Raw genomic sequence first — 27,059 nt, 5'->3', positions numbered from 1 at the left:
ACACAAGAAAAATAAGACATTTGTTGTTTTATCTCCACCAAATGTCTGAACGAGAGGGTCTCATTATTTTGCATTCAAATCTATAATACCTTTTCAAAAAAGTATCAATACAGCCTCATAACTACAGAACAATTATTTCACACTCTCACAGTATCATCCAAACTGTGACAAATACACTATTTCATAAATTTGTTTTGCTTGCTTGTTTCTAGAAACCAAAGCTGTATCAAATTCTCTTGCAAATTTGATGACTTCTTGAAACTTGAAATACCTGAGTCTCTGAAGATATTAAAATACTTCAAGGATTAAGCTTTAATTATATTTATTATCTGTTACACAGGCAAAATTCCCTAAGTTTTGTATTTTACTTTACTCTTAATAAAGCACAAATGGTCAGCTGCAAAACAGATTTCTGGAAATCTCACAGTCAATGGGCCTCAAGTTACACTTCACTGTAGGCTTTATGCAAACAAGAAGGGGGAAAAAAAGGGGCTGGAGGGGAAGAGAATAATGGTGAAATGAAGTCTACAAGCTGAAGTGACTGACAATCTCTGAATAGAGTACAGCTATTTTCTTAAGTTTGTATTTAGCAAATGGAATAAAACGAAAACAAACACATCTCACCAACAGCAATACTTATTATCTACTGATATTGAAATGTGGATTATCGAAGACTAATGTTTAAAATATTATAAATCTATCAACATGACTACATTTTTATAAGCTCCTTGAAAATTGAGATCTTAAAACCATGATTCACAGATCTATGATTTTTTCCTCACTACAGACTATTCTTTCCACAGATTAGAATAATTTATAGAACAATCTAAATCAAAAGTGTAAATTTTACTTTTACCAAAAATAATGCCAGACAAATGCATGTGCTTTGTTTTTTGGGGTAACAGGGTATGTTCATTGTTTTTGTTTGCTGATTGGCTTGGGTTTTTCAAAAGAAATGGAAGCTACTATCAATCTTTAAAAGAACCATATAAAAACAATACATTCAAAGTATGAATACGTGAAAGGAAAGTTACAAATAAAAAAAAAAAACTCATGAGCACTGTCATACCTAAACGTTTGGCACATGGACTGGCTTCCAAACAAATCTGGAAGCCTGTATTACGCTCCTGGAAAGAAAAACTTTATTTAAAGAACAACAAACCACACACTCATGCCAGTTCAAATCAGTATGTGTACCATGAAAAGACTTAAAACAGACTCAAGGGAAAAAAACTACCATGGTGGAACAGGACTTTTTGGGAGTTTTGCTTTGAAATAAGCCCCTCTTCTCTCAAAGATGTCAGTGCTCCACTCAAAGCTGATCTACTCAGATCCTCAAGTCAAAAACTCCTCCTGAAGGTCCTAAGGTATTTAAACATCAAGACTATTTAAGTCACATTTTAATTCCACTCAGTCAGAAGATATGTTCAAATTTATGAAATTATATACTCCTGGAGGGATTCTGAAATGTCATGCTACAGCTTTTCTCCAGGAAAATCAGATATAAGGTTTGAAGTCCCTCTGATAAAGGAAAAGTCCTGGATCTGTCTCATCACGTGCTAAGCTTGAGGAAAGATCATTAGATTTCTTTACTGTGAAAAGAGACATGGCCATTGTCGTTTTCTAAGAGCATACATATGTAAATATGAATAAAGTACAGACTAATAGTCAATTAAAAGCCATCCGGGTAGTATAGCAAAAAAAAGATCATCTGCATTTGGAGACAGGTCATGATGAAAAAGCATCACCTCAGCTCACCAGGAGCAGAGTATTTCTGGATAAACACAGGAGCCAAGATTTTTGGGTAGTCAGCAACTACTAACAAGAAGATTATCAAGACACATTAGCTTTTATCTGCTCTCCTATCTTACCAGCAAAGATAGAACAGTCATTTTGCAATGGCAAAGATGATATGCACAAATGACAATAATTACCAAGTCCAGAACTGCAGGATAAAAACTCTAGAAAACCTTGAGATTGAAGTAAACCTTCCAGCCAAGGTCAAATTCCTTAAAACACAACAAAAACTTACCTTTCCTCATGCCTATTCTGTGAATTACATGCAGTTTAACAACAGAAGACAAAAAAAAAAAAAAAGAAGACAAAGAAATTGCTTCCACTTTGAATTATGTCAGCTCCAAAATATTCTTCTGTTTCATTACAATTTTAATAAATGAACAGCCTTAGCCCTGAACTTGAGTAGTAACAGAGGATACCATTACAAATATAAAATTGGCAATAAAATCAACTTTAGCTGAGTCTAACTTAGTAATACTTCACTCAGTGTCACATTCCCTGCCTCATCAGTTTAAAAACAGACTTCAATTTTCCCGTCCAAAACCTTTAAAATCCTATTTTCATACCATTTTTCTCCATCCCATTAAAAACCCCACACATAGTAAGAAAAAGCCCACCCACACCACAAAAACCCAAACCAATCACCATCTGGTGGGAATGCAAAAGAGGTTGACTCTAAACAGACAAAACTGAAAGGACTTGTGAAAGCAGAGGATGCAACAGCTCCACAGTTTTGACCTTTAGAAGGACCCAGCTTTTCAGCAAACATGAATTCCTTTGTATTGGAGGTGAAATGGCAAATATTTCCTGTTATTAAGGAAGGTTTTGGATTACCTTCTCCTCACTCAAATACAAGACTTCTGATAGCTAACAACAATGACAATATAAAGACTGTTGAGACTCTCCCAAAGCTGAACTTAAAAGCAGATCACATTGCTATTGGGAAGAACAATAACGCTGCATACAAGGCCATCACAAAAATTGCATTAAGCTTTTTTGATGGTGCAAACAATTTCAGGGTTCTGACAGCTAGGAATTGTTCCTCTCCTAATTTCAGACATAAAACCAACAACCATGGAACATGAAAACTAATGACCTGCTGCTTTAAAGGTGAAGATATCTGAAAATAAAGACTGAACTTTAACCCTTTGCTGCCATCATAACCACAGCTCCCACAAATATCCCAGACTTACAAATACAGCTTTCCTATCAGCTTAGTTTGGAAAGAGCTACCAGAATTTTTAAAAGGGCTTTGAAACACATAAGGGTTTTGTCTTTGGGACTTTTCACTGGTGATTCCACAACTGCAGAGTTTTGTTCCTTTATTCCCTCCATACCATGTTTTCAGATTCAGTGGTAACAGAGGATGCCAACTGGTTTGCTATCATTTCAAAGCAAGAGGTAGCCTTTAAGTAATCAAACAAATTTTTGTGTAGTTCAGAGCAAAAACCGATGTCACATGCACAGAGCCCATTAAAAAAGCACAGATAAGATGCAAAACAACAAGGCTCTTCAGTTCAGTATGAAATCTGGTACTTTACCTGGGTAGTCAAGTTCAAATTACTACTTTGTAGCCAAATTTGAGTATGCAGTTATAATGCACAGGCTGTTACATCAAAACACCTTATTTTATCATACCTTTACAGTTTAACTGCCACTAGTCACTGAAGCAGAAGAAACAGATCTGAATCTACAAGATACTCCACATTCTGACCCCAGTCTAGCAATGCACCGAAGCAGCAGCTGATCTTTCAGCACAGAGTCCCTCTGAAGAGTTTCCTGACCAGGATCAAAGTACTCACATCATATCTAACATAAGAAAATCAGCTCCTGCCTAGTAAGTCATGCATGTGATTCGCACCTGAAACATGAATCAGCTCCATGATGCTGAGTATGGCTAACTGAGGAGCAAGTTTAATATGTAATCACAGGAAAGAGAGGTCAATAAGACCTTTGAGAAGTCACCTAGGTCATGCCTTCAGCAATGACATCAACTACAAAATCACACAGAGGAGAAAATAACCCATACTGTATAATTATATCAATAACAACCATAAGCAGCTAGAAATGGGAAAACAGCACAAAAGGTAATTAAACTGATATAAAGAAGTAGGAGAAACAAAAACTAAAGAAAAAAAGGAAAATAAAAATATAGTGTCCTGGTTTCTAGAGTAATACTTCATAGAAGACCTAGCTTAGTCTAACATCAAAAGGCAGCTCTAACTCAAAAATTTGTGGATTAGTTATTTGTAACTCCAGCTAATTGCACATGGCATGCCCTGTGAATCGAGAGATAATTAAACACATTAAGTGACAACAATTGAATTCTAAGAATACACTTGATCCCCTAGAGGCCCAATTTTCTCTGTTTTAATCCTGCTCACTTATTTCCACTTAAATAATAGCTTTGCTTGCCTCTGGCTGAGCAAAGTTCAGGATTGCACCACTAATTAACTAGTGGCACTGGGATTTCTAGGCCTACACAAAGTAACGAAGACTTAAATTGAGCAAGTGCCCTAGAAACTCTGCTATGCCACTGATTTTTACTTCTTTGGAACAGAAATTACTTTCTTGGTTCATCTGTGGTAGGGTTACATATTTTCAAAGATTACATAGCACCAGTCAATGCAAGAACATGACCTTGGAGAGAAAGCTCCCTATATTATGAAAACCTCTACAAGGTAATCTTAATTGTCTGAATTCCTACTTGTATGGACTGATTCTGAGAACTTACACACAGCCCATTTGCAAATTTTTAAGCCAAACTCTTTATGGATGTCTCCACTGACTGCAAAATTAGACCTCTATGAACTTAACTGCACCAATTTTGCCTTTGCAGAATGGTATGACCAAAGGGAGCCTAAGTGAAAGGGAACTGGCTATTACATGCAATTCATCTTTTCCGAGTAGAAAAAAAACCCCAAGCTTCCCAAAGAGTTTATCTTGATTTGAAACTGAATGTTTAAAACACCTAAAAGCACTCTAATTGAAAATATATTCTAAGCAAATATGACACATACTGTTATTACAATGTTCAGCTTCTTGTCATTTTACTTTGACATAATGAAACAGTCCTGAAATAAAGAACACTTCCATGGAAACTCTGACATCTCACTGCACAAAGATACACGTGGTACAATGCATCTTTGGGAAACTAAGTGGGAATTTTGAAACCTACCTCTTTTAGTATTCAACAAGTACCATTCAACTCTTCCTGTAGGCATTTTCCTTTTCCAGAAAGTATTAAAGGGCTTTTTTCTGATTAATTCAAAGACAGCAAGTAACCACATTTAAGAAAATCTATTTTAAAAATTTTAGTACAAAAGCTAGAGTGGAGTACTGTGTGCATCATGGCATAAGAACTAAAAACTGTCTAGCTCTTGTACCATATTTCAAGTGTTTCCAATTGTCCTGTAGCTTCAGACTATTTGCAGTTTCCAAAACAGTGGATGGAGAATTAAACCACACCTAGACATGTTTTACAGGGCACATTACAAGTTCCCTAAAACACTTCACCATTTCACATAAAAGAAAGAACATATTCATTATGCTCTCTGCAGCTAAATTGCTACGCAAGTAAATTATTTTATTTGTGCCTTCTCAAGACAATAATACTTTTTGACAGTGACATTTAAATATTTTGCATTCATCTTACAGAGCTTGAGATCACTCAAATTGAATCAAAATTTCTTTGATAGGCGAAATAGGCCTCCAAGCAATGACTAGTTTTGAAATATTTCCATTTAATCTAGGTGAATTTTTTTTGTGAGGTTTTTCCTAGTATTATTGCTAGATACTATTGATCCACTATGATTAACTGACACTGAGTATCTAGAAAGAGTTTTAGATATTTTAAAAAGATATTATCAACTGAATCTCTTGATAAATAGATATTTTGAAAAGACGACACACAGTCATGAGAGCTTGATTTAAGTGCTATTTTTATAAGTAAACCTGAGTGAGGCAAATCAGGTTAGCAAAACACATCAACTTCAAAACCTATTTGTTTATCTTAAAGTATTTTTACTACTGGAGAAAGAAAAAAAATTACTTTTTTGCCTTTAATCCCCCAAACTTCTTTATTTAAACTGAAGTTTACAAAGTATTAGCTGTAAGTTTCTGAACTGCATACTTGGAAATGTGTAGTTCTCTGAGCAGCTCACAGACAGAGGGAAACACCCCTTCCTGACCATAAAAGGTCTGAGTGCATGTTCTCAAGGGGAAAATGTGTGGGATCCTATTTACAAACGTATAAATACATGCCATTCCTTTGCGCTCACAGGCACAGTTGAAAGCGAGCCAGAAAAGGAAGTACTAGCAACTTGATCTGAGATTTCTATTACATTTGTCTGGCATGGTACCACTTCAGCCTGTATTTTCATAATTTTCTAATTATTGCAGTGAATAAGGTCAGAAAATATTGTCCAAATATGAATTGTGTTTTTCAGTCTGTGCTTCAAACATCTATTTCTCCTCATTCCTCCCCCAATACCTTTACACGCTCCTAAGGCAGCGACAGGAGACCTGGGGAAAAGGCTCAAGAGATCAGTACTGGATCCAGCAGCAACCAAGAAATGAGCCTCTCAGCAAGCAGCTTTTCCCTTGGAAAGGGTTTCCAGCAGCCAAGAGGCACTGGCAAGCAGTGTGGCACTGGCACTGTGCTCAGGGACACCAGTCCCTGCTCTTACCACTGCCTACCAAGAACCAGGCTTGCTTCACTACAGGCTTGACTTAACAGGGTCATCCAAATTTCAGCAGAGCATGCTGTTCATGATTGCAGAATCCATTCATTCTCCCAAAATCCAGTAGAGAGAAAAAACCAAAACAAATAATAGTTCAATTGCTAGGCTCTCTCTAAATATAAAAGGCAATCTTGAAAATTATTCTTCTAAATCATCTCAAAATAAATTACAAATAATTTTCCAGGGTAAATTTAAAGGTGACTTTCAATTTGACAATTTAAACAAAATAGGGCCATGTCATTTTCTAGAACTGCAGATTTAAAACTACTACTAGAAAATAAGTACCTAGATCATATCTTGTTATCTCTACCTGATGAGGTTAGGGAGAATTATCATTTGAGCAGGTGTTATTTATTCCATGCATAAGAACTGGAACTTCAGAGCACAGAACAAACCAGAGGTACACAAGTTCTCTATTAATTTACTTTTCTAAGGATATTTTTAATTTTGGTTGCAGTCAACCCCATACCTAAATGCAGAATGGCATCCAAATGCTGGCTCAGGTGAAAATTGAAAGATAGATAGGTGAAGCATCTGGTATTCTAAAATATGTTTTTCCTAATGTAAGAAACCCTAGAAAATATTCTGTTTAAAGAGGAGGGGGGAGTGGAAATCAATCCCTATCCACACACAAGGTAGACAAAGGTGGGGTTACCTCATGAGAGAAACTCAATAGTAAAGAAATAGTAAAGAAATAAAATTCAAGTCTAAAATAGGACAAGGAACAGCAACCAGCAACTCCTTTGCAATATGTTAATATCACTGGCCACACTGAAGAACCTGCTTACCCCCAGTGGCAAAACAGGATCTAAAATACTCAGCAAGGAAAAAAAAAAAAAAAACCAAAAAAAAAAAAAAAAAAAAAACAAAAAAAAAAAAAAAAAAACCCTTAAATCTGTGCTCTTAGGCAGAGACATAATGGAAGAATACAAAAAAATGTCTATGGGAAGAAAACCAAGGCCAAAACAAACAGAACACTACTTGACACCACAACCTAACACTAGGAAAGAACACTTGAGAAAGTTTACTTTCCATTTTTACAGTCACCACCTGATTTACAGCATCTTTCAACCACATTAACAATGATATACTTGAAGTGGAACATTGAAATGTCTTGATCTTGTGAAATTTATGGCTTTGACTCACTGCAGTCTCTATCTCTTCCAGATCTGAGCACAACACAAAGCAATTTCTGAGCATCTTTTCCCGTGTGCAGAGCTGCTGTCTGTCCTTCTGGGTCAGGACTACATGGCTGGGAGGAAAACCTGAATACTAAGAAGTTGAAGCAAAAGCATGGAAAACTAGAGAAAACATTATTACTGTGTTAATGCAGGGTCTTCTCATATCTTGAATACTGCTTCTCAGTTTTTCTTGAGACTTGAAATACCCGAAGATACATGCTTTATGTGCATTTTTGCTATAGGCAAACACACAAACACTCCACAGAACAGTGTGGCAGATCCAAGGCTTGGAGAAGCTTCTAGCTGAGGCTCCACAATAGCTGGTCAAATCTAAAAGTCATAGGCAAAACCAAAGAGCAAGATGATACTGAATAAAATGAACCAACAGTGTGCACGACACAACCAAAATAAGATATTTATCAGTTATGTGGTTAAACTTTCTCACTAGAAACTGTAAATAGCAAAAGTTTTCAAGACACCAAAAATCCCTTGGGCTACCAAAAACCCAAATTCTGCCTTCAACTTATAAAAATTTCTGACTCCTACAACACTGGAAGGCAGGAGAATACTCCAGGGAATCATTGTTACATTCCTTACTGGCTATTGTCAAACAAAACACAATGAGCCAACTATGCCTTTAATTTGGCCTGGAATGGCCGCTATTACCTTCTAGAACTTTCTCAGGGAATTGCCTTGGCACACAGGTCTCACTACTAGTGCTTTCTTTTAATCTACAGTCCTGAGATCACAGCATTATACCTAACCTTATCTCTTCCCTTTGGCCTCATTACCATTTGATGATATTCAAAATGCACGTATTATTCCATATCTTTAATTACCTTGCCTACCTTTAATAAAATTGTTTCATCTCAAATGCAAAGCACTTCTTTTTGAGTACAATCAACAACATTTTTTCTTGAATTCTCCTCAGCCCAATATTAATTACATAAGCTACCTGCCAGTAAGTTTTACTTCTTTAAAAATATCCAAATTGACAAGGTAAACTGATAATTCTTATTTAATTTTTTTCTTGGTAAATAGGAGTCATGTCTCAGTGAACTTTGCAATTTTTCTGCCTATAATTCTGTTCCATTTCTCTTCTCTTTCTCAAATATTTTACTTCTCTTTTCAAGCCCTGGTTCCTACAGTTTCCCCAAATTAAAAATGAAATTTAACAAATTGACCTTTAGTCACATCTTCCATGTAAATATCTCAAAAAATACTAAAACAGATCCAAAGTTGTGTAAAGCTGGGCAACAGAACAGCAATTACATTCTTAACAGATGCAAATAGTAGATAAGAACCTCAAAGTAGTTAATAAAAGGTTGCTCTAATTGCAGACATTATTGTAGAGCAAGAAAATTAAGTGTTTACAAAGGAATTTATGGGGACCAAAAGCAATTCTCCAATTTCATTTTGGTCAAAACAGTGTGCTAACCTGCAGCAAGTGATAGGGGATGTCAGTTACTGTCTCAACCCTCCAGCATGAATGGGGAGAGAGAAAGGCAAAAACATAACAAAACAAGCAACAAAACAGTTAAAGAAGAGCCTTCATGTCCCCTCCAGTACCAACACAGATGGAAGACCAGCACAGTCATCAAATCCTCTTCATCTAACACTCTGTATTTCTTTGAAAGCCTACTCAGGTAGTAGCTAAACCTAATCTCAACTAAGAGACAAGAACAGGACCTCAGCCTTGTGTTTTCAACTGCTAACTGCCCATGCTTTGTTACTACATCAGTGATGCCATGATACCAGGAAATATAACAGAAGTGTTACACGCAGAGACTGTCATTAAATGAAGTCCCTGGCAACATTTTTGCCTCAAGACAGTAATAAAAAGGTCTTCATGATCCTGGACGATTTCTGCAAGTGCTTCAATAAAGTTGTTGACACTACCTAAAGCCTAATATACAGCTACAGCTTGACAAGGGTATATTTAAATTGCATATTAATACAATTGTTGGAGGTGGCATCTTCATCATTAGATAACCCTCTGCAGAGAGATCAAGATGGTAAAATTCTAAAGGAAATTATGAGAAAGCTATGAAAATGAAACAGAATTATTCCTAACCTCAGAAATTAACAACATAGAAATATTTTACTTTACCTTAAAAAAGACAAGTAACTATGTGAAGCTATTTAGAGAGTCATTTTCTGGACATAATCCCTTTTAATGTAATATTACTTATTTGAACTGGTATTTGTAAATAGAGGTTTGAAGAAGTAGGGAAATATTGCACCTAGAACCAATGTACCAGATACTCTATTTATAAAGGAATAAAATTCAGAAAACTTGAATTACATGCAGAAGGATTCAGTTGTGGAGCTGAAGGAAATTCCAGAGCAGGAAGAATTTTAAGAATAAGGGTACTCACCTTAAAAATAAAACACAAACATAATTGTCAGAGAATGAAAGTAGTTTATTTGAATTAGATCTTGTTTGCTTATAGACATTCTTAAAATCTATATAGCATTACTACTTTTGCCTTGCTACTGTCACTACACTTTAAACACCGAATTCATGGAACTGCAAAAGACAAGCATCCGAACAGCATCTCTTCCTCTACGGAAGAGAAAGCATTTATTCACATTACCTGGCTAAAAACCACCAATATCTTTCATGGAAAAGATCTAGAGAAAAATTATTTAACAGATATAGGATTTTATTGGATGCCCTGTTTTTAAAACCATCTTTCTTATGGTGCTTCTCTAGTCTTTGCTACCACAGGTAGCAGTAATGTAAGCATCTTGGTCCTTTGAGCAAATAATCCCATTGTGTTTATGGGGCATTCTTTGTTATCAAGTCATCTGGAACAACAAGACTAATGACTTTTTGTTTTGTGCAGTCTTCAGGAACTGCACCCCAGACAACTCCAGCAGGATGCAAGACCTTTCCCTCTACCTCCTTCTAACTGTGACAGAAAGCAGATGCCAGCTGAGCACTCAAAGCCTTATGCCAACCATTATAATTGTTATTTCTGCTAAAGGTGGTTCCAGAGGCTCCAGGGCTGTTCACAGGCAGAAAAATTACCAAAGCTCCTCTTCCTCCTCTTTTCCCCATCCATGTATAAATACACATCTAACTATTTCTGATTTCTGATCAAAATGGTTTTGGCAGGTGCAAGATGCTGACCTTTCTAATCAAAAAGCAACTCTCTCACCACTGTCTGGTTTGCACACTTTTTCCTTAGGGCTCAGTTTATTTAAAAAAAAACTTCCAAAATGCACACATCAACAAAAACAAAACAAAACAAAAAAGTCAGGAAGAAGAGAAGAAGGGAGGCCTTGGATGCAATTTTATCCTCTGAAACATTTCAGGCATTATGAAATAATTTTTTTTTAAAGTGCCAGGATAACAACAAAAAAAGGTCGCAGTGAATCTATACTGGCACCAAGGCACCACTGAGCAGTTTGTAACATTCTATCCTCTGTCTTTAAGGATCAAGTTCCCAGTGGCAGCAGAAGCAAGTGTCAGAAAAGTAATTATAGTGAAAATTTTCAAAGAGACCTATGATTTCCCAATTGCCGTTAGGTTTCATTTTTTAAATGTTTCGGTCTCGATTTTCAGAGGTATTATAATTTCCTCTTGTTTAAAATAATGACAAGTATTGGTACAAAGCTGTCCCTGAAAGCCACACTTACTGGCCACACAAAAGACAAGCAATTTGAAAAGCCATGTCTGATACCTTAATTTTGGTGCACCAGAAAAAAACCACAGGAAAGCAGAGATTGCTCATGTTATGAATCCAATATTGAAAAAAACCCCTAAGCATCTGCTACTTTATCTGTAGTTCATCAGACATATAAATGCTACATGACACTGAAAAAATGTTTTAGCATGAAAAAATTGTAACAGCTGAAAGAATGTTTCTCTCTTCACTCCCTTGGATATGAGCCCTGATTACCTACATGTTTAAACCACCAACACTATACACACCCTATATTTTGAGGAACAGCCCAACAAAAAGAACTGTCAGTAATGCTGAGGACAAACCAAGCCAGCATATTGCAGTGTTTATCAACTGGTCGCTGTCTTTGCTGTTTACAGCTTCACCTCCTGTACCAGTGAAAAATTTTTCCAAACTCCCCTTTTAAACACCTCTACATGATAGAAAAATTAGGTGATAACAATCTAGAAGTATAAAATAAGTTCCTCATGCACAACAGGATGAAAAAAAATAATTAACCCCATTCAGTAATCATCAAAGAAGAGCTACTGTGCTGGAGCCCTTTTGTTCATTCTTCTACTACAGAAAGGAAAAAAGATACAGAGAAAAACAATTTCCATGTAGTGTTGTCACAGCATCTTGGTTTCTTCTATTGTTAACTTTCAACACAGACTTCTTTCACATTTCTCTCTTTACCTGTCAACATATACCCCTTCCTTTATGATTTAGGCATTCAATGCTGTTCCACTATTTTGCCAATTGCAAAAAAGAGCATTTCTCCCTTGCCATAAAAGCAGAAGCATGGGGGGGGGGGGGGGGGGTTGTTACAGTTTTCATCAAAATTTTAACAAGAGTATAGATATTCCTATCTGTGCATTAGAATTTTACTGTAAATGGAGTAGAGATCCTGTTTTTCAGCATACAGCTTGGATTCCTTAGCTTACCAAGTATAAGAAAGCTATAAAAGAAAATAAAAGTCAAAATATAAAAGCATGACTAGCTTTTATCTTTCAAATACTATTTTACATGAATAAACTTTATTACACTTTAACCATTATTAGTTGGGGTTTTTTCAGATAAGAAGTAATTCAGGTACAATAAATTATTTTTATAGCTAGACAGACACAGCCACCATAGCAAACATGAACACAATTGCTGACTTTTATTTCATGTTTAATAGACATAATCACAAATCTGAAAAAAAAGTCATCAAGATGCTTCCCTTTTCCAGGCTTTGAATTAATGACAAGGTCTTGATCTTGCAAATGTGCATCATGTAACTTTTTCATTCTAACTAGATCAAATCACTTCCCAGCTTCAATGGAATTCCTCATACAAGGTCAAGCCCTTTTGTGTATTTTAGGGAACAACTCCACAATACATCTTTGCATCTTTTACATCTATCCAATCCAAAGTACTGTCAGTGGGGAAGTTCAGGGATTAGAGCTAGTCAGCTGGTAACACACTATTTTTAAAAAATGATACATACTTAGTATGCATAATAAATTGCTAGTGGATATAACTGCATACTTTATAGCAATTAGCAACTTTAGAACTGCTTTTATGTTAAGGATTTGACTAAAGTAGAGACAGAAATTAATATTTTTGATAACATCTTACTTTTATTTAAGTATGTTGTAAGATATCTTTTAGAGTAGCCTTTGAGCTTCAAAGTAATGAATATTCAGCAAAACAATGGAAAGAAAAATGTAACAGAAAAACCAGCTACTTCTGAAAATAATTATATTTTAGTTGACTCTGAAGTCTTAAATCAGCCAAGGGATTGCAGTAGAGACAGCAATAAAAATTGTTTTTAATAAATTAGTTATTAACAAATACATGATTGTGCACTTAAATTTAAAAAAATCCAAAACACTGAAAAAGCCAAACAAAAAAAAAGTCCTACATATTCCGAAGTTATTTTTGAAGATCCTAGAATAGGGCTAGGGAATCAGGACCCAGAAACCAATAGCTCCTATATTCTGTATTCAGTAGCAACATCTGGGTACACACAAATTCCAAGACCAGATGCTGTGAACCCTCTGCAGCCACGTATTATCCCTCTGTGGAGCAGAGAGCTCAACATGCAGCTTGGATGTGGCCAGTGATACACATGTTCAAAAGCCACTATTGCATGGAATTGAATGATTTTAAAAAGAGTTGACATGCAGAAGAGCAAAGAAGATTGCATTCTTCCCAAATCCAAGAAAATGAAAATAAAATGTAAATATTGTCATGTTACCTAGCATTAGTTGACCTCCATGTAAATATAAAAGATTACTATTTAAACTCTACACAATTTATTGAATGTTTTAGGACCTATTAACACACGGATAGCCCACCTTGAATTCATTCAAAATACTTTTAGCTCCAATATTCACCACTGCGTTCCCAAGCCAACTTAAAACACGAGATTCTCAGATTTTCACTTTCTGAAAAACTAGAGTTTTCATTTCATTTTTTTAAACTATGTTAAAAGCAATAACAATTTGGAAACATTTCACTGCTACTTCATTGGGTATTAACACTACACCAACCTCCACATGCATCTTGACAAATGAGGCACATCAGAGTTTTGTAAGATTCTTGCTGATAAGGCAGGCACACACTTTAGAAGCATGTTTATCTTTCTACTTGACAACTATACAAAACCATCTTTTTCCCCACAAGCAATATGAAAGTTTTGCAAATCAGGTAGGTATTTAAGCAACAGAGCTCTCTTTACTGTTATATTTTGCTGAGGTGTGGCATTCTTGAGGTGTTAGGTAATATCAAAGACAACCTCAGTGGTTTCTCTTCAAATGAAAATTATTCAACTTACCTCCCTTTCAGATCCATTATAGTTTCACAAGTAACAGAAATGTTGGTAGGTATGAACCTCCCTGTGTAACAACAGACCAACTAAGTAATAAGACATGGAAACCTTTAAAGATTAAGATAGCTCACTTCCCCAAAATTTCTTTTTGAAACACATATTGTCAATAATAAACATATAAAGCTTTTACACTTGAGACTGTCTGATGCAAAATTCATCCGAATCACTTTCTGAGGGACTTCTTCAAATGCTGCATAATCACACATACACACTATCCAGGTAAGAACTGTTAGTTTCACAGGCACATTATCAAGCACAAGAGAGATACATCAACAGTTCATTATTTAGCACTGTACATACAAATAAAGACCTTCACCCACGTACAGTTAATTACTACTAACTCCAGACTCGTGCTTAGCAAAGTTATTTTCTTTCTGAAATGATCTGCAGATTTTAGTGCATGAACAGTTATGAAAGGCAATTGAAGCTGCTTTGGGAGTCAGAGAGCAAGCACATCTCATGAGAAGGCAAGCACCCCATAGTAGCTAACACCAATATCCTTCCTCCAAATGTGAGAAAATTGTCCATCCTCAGGCTTATATTTACATCAAAGCAAATAAATGACCCACAGAATGCATCTTAAGACGCATAATTTGTAGTTACATATTTTTCACTCCTCCCCAACAAGCGATAAAATTGGGAGGGCCTTGCAAGGTGACACACCATGGATAAGATGTTCAGTGCTTCAATGAAATACAACATACTTTTCTGTCACTAACACGGCTTAGCTTGGATCAGTCACTGCTGTTCTGTGCAAACCTATTTATACTGACAGAGCAGAGAGCCAAAATGGTTGCTTTGTAATTAGTTCAGGCATGTTTGAATCCAGAAAGGAAACTCTTTTAGTTGATTTTCCCTGGGAATACTACAAAGTTCCACTACGGCTTCACAGTGTAACCATGAAGATTAAGAAAGGCTCCTCATTCACCTAGAAGAATAACAAATCACAGTACCGAACTGTTCTTCTGCATCTTGGCTTTACTCTGAATGCACTGAAATGTTTGAAAACACTTTTTCTGAAAATTTGTCATCTGTAGTGTCAAAGGCATTCCTGGCAGAGAAAGAAAATCTTGTTGAGGGCAAAATTCAGTCAAGATGACTGTAAAAACCTAATCCACACCTTTGAATTTGGACTGAATATCCATCACTTAAACATCTTGTAAATGACCCAATTTGTTTACATGGCCCTGTAGCTTTTTATGACTTTTCCATAAAGAAGTTATTACATCCATTCCTTTTATTTTGTTTTAGAGCATTTGAATGAGCCCCAGAACCACAAGCAAGTGAAACAGATTCTCTGCAGATGGAAGTGGCCTCATATAACTCTCCACTACCGGTGAAATAGTCAGAACAACACTTCCAGTTTGGAAATGCCATACCTTCACACACAGCAAAAGAATTTCCTGTGCCATATGTCTTTTTTAATCTTTAACTATTGCATTAAATGAGTTCTGCTTTCCCTGTCAATCCAAGGAGGAACTTGAAGCCCCTAGGACTAATGCCTTGGATTGTTTGGAACAAGGGTGAACACAGTTGGATAGTTATACAGAGAATTAACACTGGGAGGGGAAAAGTAATAAAATAGATATTCTAGCTGCTATCATACAATAGCTCATCCAATGAAGCTCCCTAAATAACAGTTTAGTAAAAGACTGGACAACTGATTTTTGTGAAAAAGACTATAACTAAAGATAACAATTGAAACAAGTGATAACTGTGCATAAATTCAGAAATAAGTACCTCTTCCAGCAAGGTCATTTTCCCACTTCATGTGCTTTTAAACAAATAAAGCTGAAAAAGAGGCATAGAGAAATTAGGAGCTACAGATTGACAGGGATGGTGTGTTAAGAGCATCTCCAAAATAATTTTTCCAGTGTAAACTACTCTTCAAACATTACACTCCCTAGCATTTTACACACACAGAAACTTACGACTTTGCTGATATGTGCCAAACTGAATAATGGCTTAAGGATGTAGAATAGTGAAACTACAAAAGGGGCACCACTCCTTTACCTTTTACTGCCTGAACCTAGTTTGAAGGCCATTTATCAGATTACAGGACCAATTCTCTAATTACCTGCAGCATCTAACTCCTTTCTCCCCCACCACCTTCTTACATGATTTATTGCCAATTCTTAATAAGAATACTAGAGCAGCAGCAATATAAAAATTAATTAACTGTATAGAAAACACAAGCAACATCGTTTCCTCTTCCCAAGACATTCTTTGCTTTTTCTGAGACAGATTAAGGTTTCAAGAAAAGCCACATAAGGGTGATAAGGGATCCAGCACCCAAAATTATCGCTGGCTATGCCAGACATTTGCTGAAACTAGGAAGACCTCCCCCACTTTCCTTTAGTAGTACTGTTGTATCATAGGGAACATATTAGGATAGGTACCCAACGAACAGCACTGTTCATCTAGAAAAACCAAGCCCTAAAAAATTAAAACCAAAGACTTTTAATTCCTGCCATAATGCATGACCAAAGGAAAGCCCCAGCCTGCCTGCTTTTACCAAGCTTTATTCAGACTCAGTGGTACCCTCCACTTTAGGTGGAGAAATCAGCACAACAGTGATCAAACTAAGCCATGCCTGCATGCTGTTTTAATGCAGTTAATAACCAGTTTTAACTAATTCAATGAGAAATTTCAGTGTTTTGGACTTTCAGGGAGGTAGGAACAGAGGTGACCTTCAGCCTAGAAAAATCACCTTAAAACATCCATGTTTATAATGATACCTTGAATGAATTTACCACAAAACGGCAAGTTTAATGAATAATTTATGGGGACTTATTCACTAAAAGGCACATTACTGCAGAAAAAAAAAGGTGTTATTGATTATTCCCCTGAACTCTCATTCTTGGTAGTATAAAAGGATGCCACTTCATGGGAAATAACCTTTGAATTTTTTTTATTTCATTTCTCTTTCTGCCTGTATCGGATTGGATTAAAGGGAGGTTAATTCATATCCTCTTCCCCCAGCTCCAAACACCTGCATATACAAATGGCAGAAAGAAAATAAAAATCCGAAAACAAAAGCAGCAACCATCACTGTGAAGATCCTCACTGCAGAGTTAACCTGCATAGTCTTAAATTCGCCACGAGAATGAGAACAGCCACACAGTGAAATAATAATCCAGTGGCTGAAAGAGACTTAACTAAACAGCTGAGGAGTTCTTTTAACATTAGCTGCAGCCAGCAGGATCTGGTCAGCAAAGGTGAAAGCACATTGCCATGGCTTGGAGGTGGCACACACTCACAGGACTTGAGTGTGTGCAAGAAGCCAAGCAGGGTCTGAGCCCAGGGCAAACATTAGGTCAAGCCTATGCAGGGAGAACACCAAAGTCCAAAACTGAGGGTATGCTCAATAAAGATGGAATAGCTGGAAGAAAAGTAAGATCAGAAAAAAAAAACCAGCACTTGCAAACCCTCATGCAGAAGGCTTGCAGGAGGTTGAGGAATTAGCTGGGCTTCCTCCTTTGTTTATAGTAGTTTTTTAATAGTTCTTATATTCTCTGTGTCTAAGACTTTCTCCCAAAGCATCCAGAGTCCTGCTTTTTGTCACCCAGCCAAACAACTGCTGTGGAAACTGAATTAGTTATGGAAATGTAGTGACTTGTTATTGCATACATGCTTTGTAAAGATGAGGTACCTTCACACATAAGACTGCTTCGTATGCTGTAGAATCATGAAATTAAACACAAATAGTCCAATGTAACACTGAAGATTTCTTTGAAAAATCTCAGTAGAATGATCCCAAGAAGAGGTGATCAGAAGACAGATGAGCCCTAAGGCTAGGAAGTCTACAGATGGAGCCAGGAACAAATTTTCCAGGCATTGTCACCTTAAAATAACATCCTACAGACTAAGAAAGCCCTTTCAAAACACTAGTTGATATTTTAGCTTCACAATAATACATTATGAATTTTCACTTACCTACTTAAATAAAAGCATTTCACATTCAAACGCAAGCTGAAAAAGCTCTCCCCAAAAGGGAATGACAGGGCTGAGTAAGTTTTACCATGCAATTAATTTCTCAGAAACTTTGAAACATGAAAGCACTCATACAGCCACTTAAGTGCTACTAAAATAACTATGTTTCTGTGTGTAAGCTCTATTTCCTTTCTGTTCCAGTAACTTTTTCTAAGTTACACTGGTTTATGCTAAAAGGCTACATCTGTACAGGCCAATTCTTAAGATGCTTACACACCAAGAAGTTTATTTCCCATGGCATGCACTTTGGGACTAAAAAGCAAAAGCATGGCTCTCTGGCAAAGCCAAGAGCTATCTACAAAGCAATTGAAGAGGCTCATTTCCCGATAAGGGAAGTGGGCTTGCTCAGCACATCCTCCTTCTAGTAACCAGGAACTGCCAGACATAGCAAAAACCAAAAGCAGCAACCACCCAACAGAGACAGAAACCCCCAAAACCACTGCTATAATTCACAACCACTGCTGTATGATGTAAACCAGTACTTTGCTATTACATGTTGACTATGTCATAATTAAGACTTAAAGGGTCTGGAAAAAGTTATAAGATATAAAAGACATTATGTTTATGGGAAGACAAAGTTGAACATAAGCTTTTTGGCAATATAGCTGTCCCTGACTCAAGGTATGCCTCATGTTTCTTCTCCATTATAAAACTCTATCTGACTGATAAACTAAAAACCCCCCAAACAATGTGACAAAGCTTTGAAGTCCAATCTGCAAACTTAACAGGAACTACTTAATGCAAAAATAAGATTTTACACTAAATTCCATTCAAGACTCCATTTTACACTGAATTCCATTTCAACCCTAAAAAAATACATGGACAGGTTGGAATGACTACATATTTGAGACAAGGAGTAAAAAGTCTGTGCTTTTAAAACCCTTACTTTACCTAACAGAAGAAACTGAGAGAAGCAACAGGATTAAGGAGAAGTCCCAAGCATCACTCGGCTCAATGGCAAACAACATGCCAGAAGTCAACTACAAACACAAAAAAATCCAATTTAAAAACTTTCTTCCTCTGCAATTTGTTGTTGCATTGAACAGCTTCTCTAATTTGTCACAATTTTCTGCTTAAAGTCAAAAGAGGATGTGCTGTAACTCATTACTTTTCAGGAAAACAGCTTTAAAACATTTCAAAACAAGCCTTGGACTAGGCAGAAATAGATTTGACTTGAAAAAAATTTGCATAGCTATCAAGTTTCCCTTTAAATGACACATCTTATCTATTATTCTTCCTTATCTTCTCAAAACTAAGACAATTTCTGCTACCCAGCAGTAGTCAATAGGCTGTGCTGGCACTCTTCAATTCAACATGAGCCAGTGGAAGTGGCATTACAACAGGATAAAGTATCTTCAGTTATAAGAGAGAATTTTGCAGTCAATTTTTTTTTTTCTGTTTTCAAGCAAAAGCACTGACATTCCTGTCTGCAAGGATTCAATGTGCTGCATCACTTGGACATCCACACGTTTTCCTGATGTTCAGCCCAAGTTAAATGAACTTAATCAGAAACCTTTTTTTGCGATGCTGTCCCACTCCCTGAATTAACTGGGAGCTCTCTTTGAACATACACAAATCAGGGAATCCTCTATGTGGTTCAGAGTAGGCGTGGTGATTCTCATCACCTCGAGAATCTTCCTCTGGCACTTCAGCTACTCACTCAGTTCCAGCTGCATCCACCAACTTTTCCTAAGGATGGCCTGAAATATGCAAGTTTCAAACTCTGTCTCGAGGACACATTTTGGGTTTGGGTTTTTAAGCTACATAAATCTTTCCCATTTCAGAAGATTTAAGAAACAGATTATGAAGTGCTCAGTTAATGAAATTTATTATTAGGGGTTTCCATTCATGTGAAGGAAGAAGAAAACCAACCGAATTCCTTTTAAGATCTGCGAAAAGACAGATCATGACAGACACATTACCTGTGCTGCAGACTTGACATAAATAAAGTAAGTGCTTCAGTTTTCTAAGATTTACTTCAGCAACTCTATTTACTGCAGTTCATTCATACTTGAAACTGACTGCAGGAAAATCAGTCTTTTTAGTTGGTCCTGGTGAGTTTCTAACTAACCTCAGGTTCTTGGCCTTCTGAAGTCATTCAGTTCTACACTTGAAACGTACACACCACATAAGCTGTACACATCATTGCTTATGGCATCCAACAGTAGTTTTTACATTATTTTCTATATATACACTCATAATTTCTCATAGAAAACATAACAGCTAATAGCTTAGCAAAATTACCTTAAACATTTATTGCATCTTGTTTTCAGGCAGCCAAGAAAACAGGTCTTAGATTCTCCTGCCATGTCATGTTGTAATCAAATCCAGATTAAACTAATAACATCACATAAGCAGGTGCACTCGAGACTAACAGAGTTAAGTCACTAGAATTAAGTCATTCACAATGCTCAACCTACCAATAGCCCCCTCAGACATTTCTGAAGCTACAGAAACACCATGAAGATAGTACATCAAAAACAGCTGTCAAAAGTAGATAGAAATGAAGAAAGTAGAAGTAAACCATCCAATTAATCAAATTCAATATAAGACATTTAGTTTTGTGATTTAAAAGAAACTGAGCATTCAAGTTTTCTTGACTCTTTGCTTCAATATGAAAAAATTATAGTAAATACATTAAAGAGCCATAAGAGAAATGATAATGCCAACTAAGTATGAAAAACCCTTCAAAGTATAATCTGACAAAGAATTGTAGAAATGAAATCCGCCCAAAAAAACAGAAGCCCTCACTACATGCACCATTTACTACTATTTTACTTTCCAGAAAACTGTTGCATAAACTTCTTTGATCCTCCAGATGATTATTTACTCAGTGGAATAAAAATAAAAACATTAAATATAAATAGGATTTTTTCACAGAAATCACACAAAACCCCTTGCTGTCAAGCAGAGTTACAAATAAAACCTGTTAAAAGAAAATCTCACAATAACAGAGGGCAGGCAAATAAAAATATGGAGGTAGTTTTCAGTGGTTTCAAATGGAGCTACACTGGCCCCACAACAACGAACACAGTGAATTTCCAGGAGGTACCAGGAAAACACTGTGTTCTACAATATTTAATTTACAATTGCAAAAAAATATTTACACTAGGAAACAAAATAATATTCTCTATGCAGCAAAACCAAGAGAGTTTCTTATGCAAATAATTAGCAAGTAAGTCAAATTGTACTTTTGAAAATAATATAATTCAGCTATTAAATAAGTAAATATTAGTTAATCCTTAAGCATATGCTTCATCCTTTGAAACACAAGTAGTCCCACTGAAAAATAAGATGCCTGGTCACAGGCATCTTCAGCATCACCTTGAAGCAATAGCTATAGCACCCATGTGTGCAGCTGAGTATCACTGAAATCCATTCTAGTGCAAAACTTCTTGGCCACTTAGCAGTTTTACAAGTTGAGGACAGAATTTTTATTTGTAGACTGCATGAGTAAAAAAATCTCCCTCTCTCCTGACCAGAGATTATTTGGCACATGAACAGCAATATCTCATTCTCATACTCCAGGGAGTTTTAACCTGCCTCTAGCTAGAAGCTATACAATCTTTAGATTGCAGCAGAGTGTAAAAATCACTCTAATTAAATCAAGTAAGAACTGGTTCGACTAGTGTTACTGATCCCCCAAATAATTAAAATCAGTTAAGAAAGTCAGAGGTTGGTACTTAGCTATACCTAAACTTGTGCTAGTTTAAGTAAGTTTTGCAATTCAACAACTACAAAGCAAACTTAAAGTAAGCTATAAGAGGAACCTGGACTATTCTGAATATAAACTACCACATAATACAGTTTCAGGACACTTTTTTTTTTTTTTTTTTTAACAAAATTTCTCCTGGCTTTGCATTTGTTCTAAGATGTAGTGAATGTATCTTAGAGCATGCCAAATTTCATTGCAAACCAGCTGAAGCCTGACCTAAGGCCGCTGTATTTCTGATATATGTGAACAGAATCTAGTTTGCACTGTCACATATACTTACACCTATTTACAACAGTTTTGCTTCTGTACTGTATGATCTACGTTTTACACTGTTGTGCTCCCATTGTTGCACCTCGGAGGCCTTTCAGGGCCCAGCTGCATTATCCTGAAACAAACCTTTTAGAGGAGACTGACAGCATAGCAGGTTTCTTTCCAGTCCTGACGAAGTTAAAGCAAAGCAATGACAATACTCTGTGTGTTGATAAGCTCCATATGCACACCATGCAAATTTAAGAGAAGGCAGCATAACAGCACAAGACATCAGTATATAATTGCCAAGCCCATTTTGTCACATACTGGTGCCCTAAAGCCTCTAAACACCAGGTACGATAGGAAGGGGTAGAAAGTGAGCGATTTCTCACACAGAGCAGATAATTTCCTGTACTGTGCACAAAGTCTGATTGGTTTCCTGTCAGAACAGCCCGGTCTCTAAGTCTTTTGATCACTTTCCTCTGGCCCTTCACAGTTGCTCTGATTAGAGATTGATCCCCATGCTGCTCTTTGATCAGCAGCTCCAGCAGTCTGCAGGTGCCATATATCATCACATTAACAGGCTACAGCAGTATTAATCTCCCCCTTTTAAATTTGTTAGTGCACTGCATATTCTACCCACTCAAAGAACACTCGCAGGGGTCTCTGAAACTTTGCTTTCTATTAGAAGATATGACATAGAATACTTTTATCAGGGGAGTCCCAAGTTCAAAGTTGAGAGAATTGAATTAGTCTTGAATCTGCGTTTCTGCTTTATTTCATTACAGTTCAGAGAGTTTTGAGAGCTCCCAGCTTGGCCTTTTGTGTTGGTTTGTGCCCAGGGAGAAAGCTTGTTCTAGCTGACATGCTAAGTACTAAATTTTTCAAACACACCCCCCCCCGCCCCCCACCCTGTACATTAAACACCAGGGTTTCCACGAATGTATGCAAACAGCCTTAATTTTAGATATTCTACACTAAGTGTGCTTTCATGCAGTATATAACTTTACAGTTTGTAAAGTATTCCTTAAAATGACTTCATAATAGCAGATCAAGAGGAAAGGCGCTTAAAAATCTGAATAATGTAAATCATATGGAGTTCAGAGGCTAAGCAAATTACACACCCCGAAGCTGCCCTTGCTGTATGAAAGGAGTCTTTCTCCAGCTCTGCGCAGCCCCAGCCCAGGGGAACTTGCATTTGAGAGTTTTCTAAACATTTCAGGTACACTTGAAAGTTGAAAGTAATTCTCATTTCCTATGCAGGATTAGTTCGTTTCCAGCCCGTACAAAACACCACTCATTCACGCACAGACACGAAAACCCACCCCCCGAGAGCGAAGCATTTAGGGTACAAAGGTGCGCGGTCCGTTGTTGGGTTTAGGTTGCTGGTTTTCAGTTTGCTCGGTTTTTTAGCAGGGCGAGGCGGCGGACGGGAAGGGGACACATTCTGCACCTCAAGTAGCGCAGAAGAGGGAGCCGCCGGGCTCCCCCCGCGGCCGCCGAACCGCTGCCCTTTTACCCGGAGCCGGCGGGCAGAGCCGCGCTGCCCCCGCGCCCACCGCTCCGGGGCCGCGCTCCTGCGCCACGGCGGGAGGAGAGGAGCCGGGAGGAGAGGAGCCGGGAGGAGAGCTCCGCTCCGATCCGCGCCGGCCGGGCGCCCGCCCCCGCCCTGCCCCGGGCTGCGCAGCGGCGGGCGCTGCGGCTCCTTACCGTTCTGCTCCTTGGCGCCGGAGAAGGCGAACTTGCTGCTGAGATCGGATTCGGCGACGGCCCCCTGCCTCCGGCCGGCCAGGGCAGATGTCAGCAGGAGCAGCCCGAGGAGGAGCATTGGGCCGGCGGGGCGAGGGGCTCCGGCACAGCAGGCACTGGCGGCGCGGCACCGAGGCCCGGGCGTCTCTCAGCAGCGCCCGGCGCGGGCTGCGCCGCTGGGGAGAAGGCAGCACTGAGCCTGCTCTGGCAGCGGAGAATTGCAGGGTAGTTTCCACATAATCCCATCCAAAACTTTTTCCCTTTTTCCTAGAGCCCTTTTCTGTGTCTCCAGGTTTTGTTTTCCTCTGTTTTGTTTTTTTTTTTTTTTTTCCCACTCTCCCTCTTAAAAAGCAAAAAAAAAGAAAGGATCAAAGGAAAATCTGGACCCAGACCAGCTTCCCAAGGACTAAACAATCCGTGGCCGTGGCGGGCGGGGGTCGGAGAAGCCGGGGCTGCTGCGGGGCCGCCGCTGCCGCCGCGGAGGAGCGCGCACCTGTCAGCCGGCAGCGGGGGCGGGCGGGGCCGGGGGCCGGGCAGCCCGCGCTCACACACCAGCGCTTCCCTCGCCCGCAGCTCGGCGGCCGCGCTGCCAGCTCGGGCCGTGCCTGCCGGCTCCCCCCTCCCTCCCACGCCCGCCGTCCCATCACGGCGAGGGCGGCACCTGGCGCGGCCGTTTACGCCCCGGGAAGTTGTCGGTGGGAAGAAGGAGGCTGGCGGGCTGCCCCCTCTCCAGCGGCCAAGTGGCGGCGCAACAGGTGCTGGGAAGGGAACCGGGGGGGCTCCCCCAGCGCCGTGTGCCCCACGAAGGGGGCTTCCTCCACCGTCCCCCGAGGAGGACCCGAGGTCAGCGCGGTCCGGAGTCAGTTAGTGTGTTTGGTAATTAGGGCGAGATGCTGACTTACCAGTATTTGTTTACTGGGTTGTTATAATGGTAATTGGGTTTGTGCTTGAAAACTTGGTGCTTGGTTAAGCATTTCGTGTAAAGGATACCCTTGGTAGTGGGAACTAAAACACTGAGAGGAGGTTTTAAAAAGTCTCTGAATACTTTTTTTTTTTTTCTTTGCTTGTTTGGGTTTGTTTGTTTTGGGTTTTTTGTACTAGAAGTTGTTTTGGTTACCCTGAACTGCGACATCTAACAGTTGCATAAGCAGATGGAAACATAGGTTCAACTCTTTGTAACTGTCCCTGGCTTGTTGCAATGCCTTGTGGTACTTGGTGAAGTAAAGCTGACAGGATTGGGTTCCTTTTTGCTGTTTCACCAGAAACCAGAACTGAGATTATGTCAGGGAGTATTCACCTATTAATGCTGGTGAGAACTGATGATGTTCAGCACCCATATAGATGTTTGCTAGAGATGGCATTTCTAGTTTGCTACAGAACTGGAACTGTGACCATGTGGTGGGTCTGGGTAACAACACAGAACGCTAACTGGATACCAGGAGGGCAAAAGAAGCAATTAAGACAAATCTCTTTGTCTGGATTGAGAAGTTTTGGGAGGGTTTCATAATTTTTTTTATTTCAGCCCCCATAGTTCTAAGATTGTTTTGGGGATGAATGGGAGACCCATACAGCCATATATATTTTTGGGGGGCCTATATAGCCATGATATGTGAAAGACATACAAGAGAGAAACGGAGTCTGCATTGCTAGAATCTCAAGCACACACTACATAAATTTCTTATCCTTTGACCCAGCTCTTTCCATTATATAACTGAGCTGATTCTTTGCCTCAGCTAAAGTAACCCTTGAGACAGTGATAAACAACCTCTCTGTTCCTAATAAGTGACATATTTCCAGTAGCAACTGAAAGCTGTCCAGCGAAGCTGGGCTGTCTTCTGAAAAGCAGACTTGGAGCATACCGTAAATAGCAACCCTTCACTTACAGAGCGTGAAGACAGAAATGTACTGCACAAAGTAACTACTATGTAGTTACTTTTATTATTGTTATCCTTATAATTTTTTTTGGCTTCACCATTGTTATTTTTAAATGGAAATAAAAATAGCATGTACAACTTTCCAGGTCTCCTACTCTGATGATTACAAGCAGTGTTTTGGAGTTTTTTAAATCAAATAAATGAAGTATTACACTGTAGCTTAACCTTCATTGCCTGAGGATTTTGTGGGATTCTTTGTATTTTGGAGTACTAGTGGCAAGTTCACTCTGAAAAACATGGACCTAATGTCTTATGCTGTGTACATGAAAAATAAACTATCCATTGAAAAATCTAGGCTGCATCAGAGCAGCGTTTCATCTGGAGGTGCTGGAGCATGCCCAGAGAAGGGCAGTGGAGCTGGTGAAGGATGTGGCGCACAGCTCTTAGGAGGAGTGGATGTAGGGTCGTTCTAGCCTGGAGAAAAGGAGGCTTGGGGGAAAGACTCTATTGCTCTCTTCAGCTGCCTGAAAAGGAGGCTGTAAAAAGGTAGGGGTTGGTCTCTTCTCCCAAGTAATGAGCAACAGGACAAGATGAAACAGCATCGCGTTAGGTCAGGGGAGGTTTAGATTGGATATTAGGAAAAACCTCTTCAGAGAAAGGGTTGTGAAGCACTGGAACAAGCTACGTGGAGAAGTGGTGATCATGATTCCTGGAGGTGTTTAAAAGCTATGTAGTTATGTCACATAGGAACGTGGTTTAGTGGTGGACTTGGCAGTGCTGGGTTTGTGGTTGTACTTGGTCATTTTGGTCTTTTCCAACCTAAATTATTCCATAATTCTGTTGTCAGACTTTTCAAAGGAAAATGCAAGAACCCACATAGTGGATGAATATGGAATAACACTGCCTAGGGTGGAAGCTTCCATTCTAAACCTCCTGTAATTAAAGGTCAGGGGTCAGGGTATATTTTTGATCATTGAGACTTTACTTCTCTAAAATCTTTTTGTTGTAAATTCCACCCAGAATAACATATGAGATAATCTCCATCCTTAAATGTGTCCGGTCTTCTCTGAAATTCATGCTAAACATTTATCACCAACTATGTTTACTTTTAATGTTATTGCTCTCCAGTTTCATGAGCTATATGTATGTGCTTGGGTTTTGAAAATAAATAATTTATATTTGCCTCCTTTAACCTCTTCATCTTCTGTGTTAC

General features: G+C 38.4%; 1 protein-coding gene across 1 annotated transcript in view; it reads right to left on the bottom strand.

Annotated features, from left to right (window-relative positions):
* Window positions 1-24,289, bottom strand: part of PDGFC (platelet derived growth factor C) — a 125,386-nt gene extending 101,097 nt beyond the window's left edge. The window contains exon 1 of the mRNA XM_068187214.1: window positions 23,934-24,289. Coding sequence (XP_068043315.1) covers window positions 23,934-24,051 — 118 coding nt within the window. The 5' untranslated portion in view covers window positions 24,052-24,289. The remainder of the gene's footprint in view (window positions 1-23,933) is intronic.
* Between the last annotated feature and the right edge of the window lie 2,770 nt (window positions 24,290-27,059).

Source organism: Anomalospiza imberbis, chromosome 4 (genome assembly GCF_031753505.1).
Source record: "Anomalospiza imberbis isolate Cuckoo-Finch-1a 21T00152 chromosome 4, ASM3175350v1, whole genome shotgun sequence".
Classification (NCBI taxonomy): domain Eukaryota; kingdom Metazoa; phylum Chordata; class Aves; order Passeriformes; family Viduidae; genus Anomalospiza; species Anomalospiza imberbis.
This window is presented reverse-complemented; position numbering and strand designations above follow the sequence as displayed.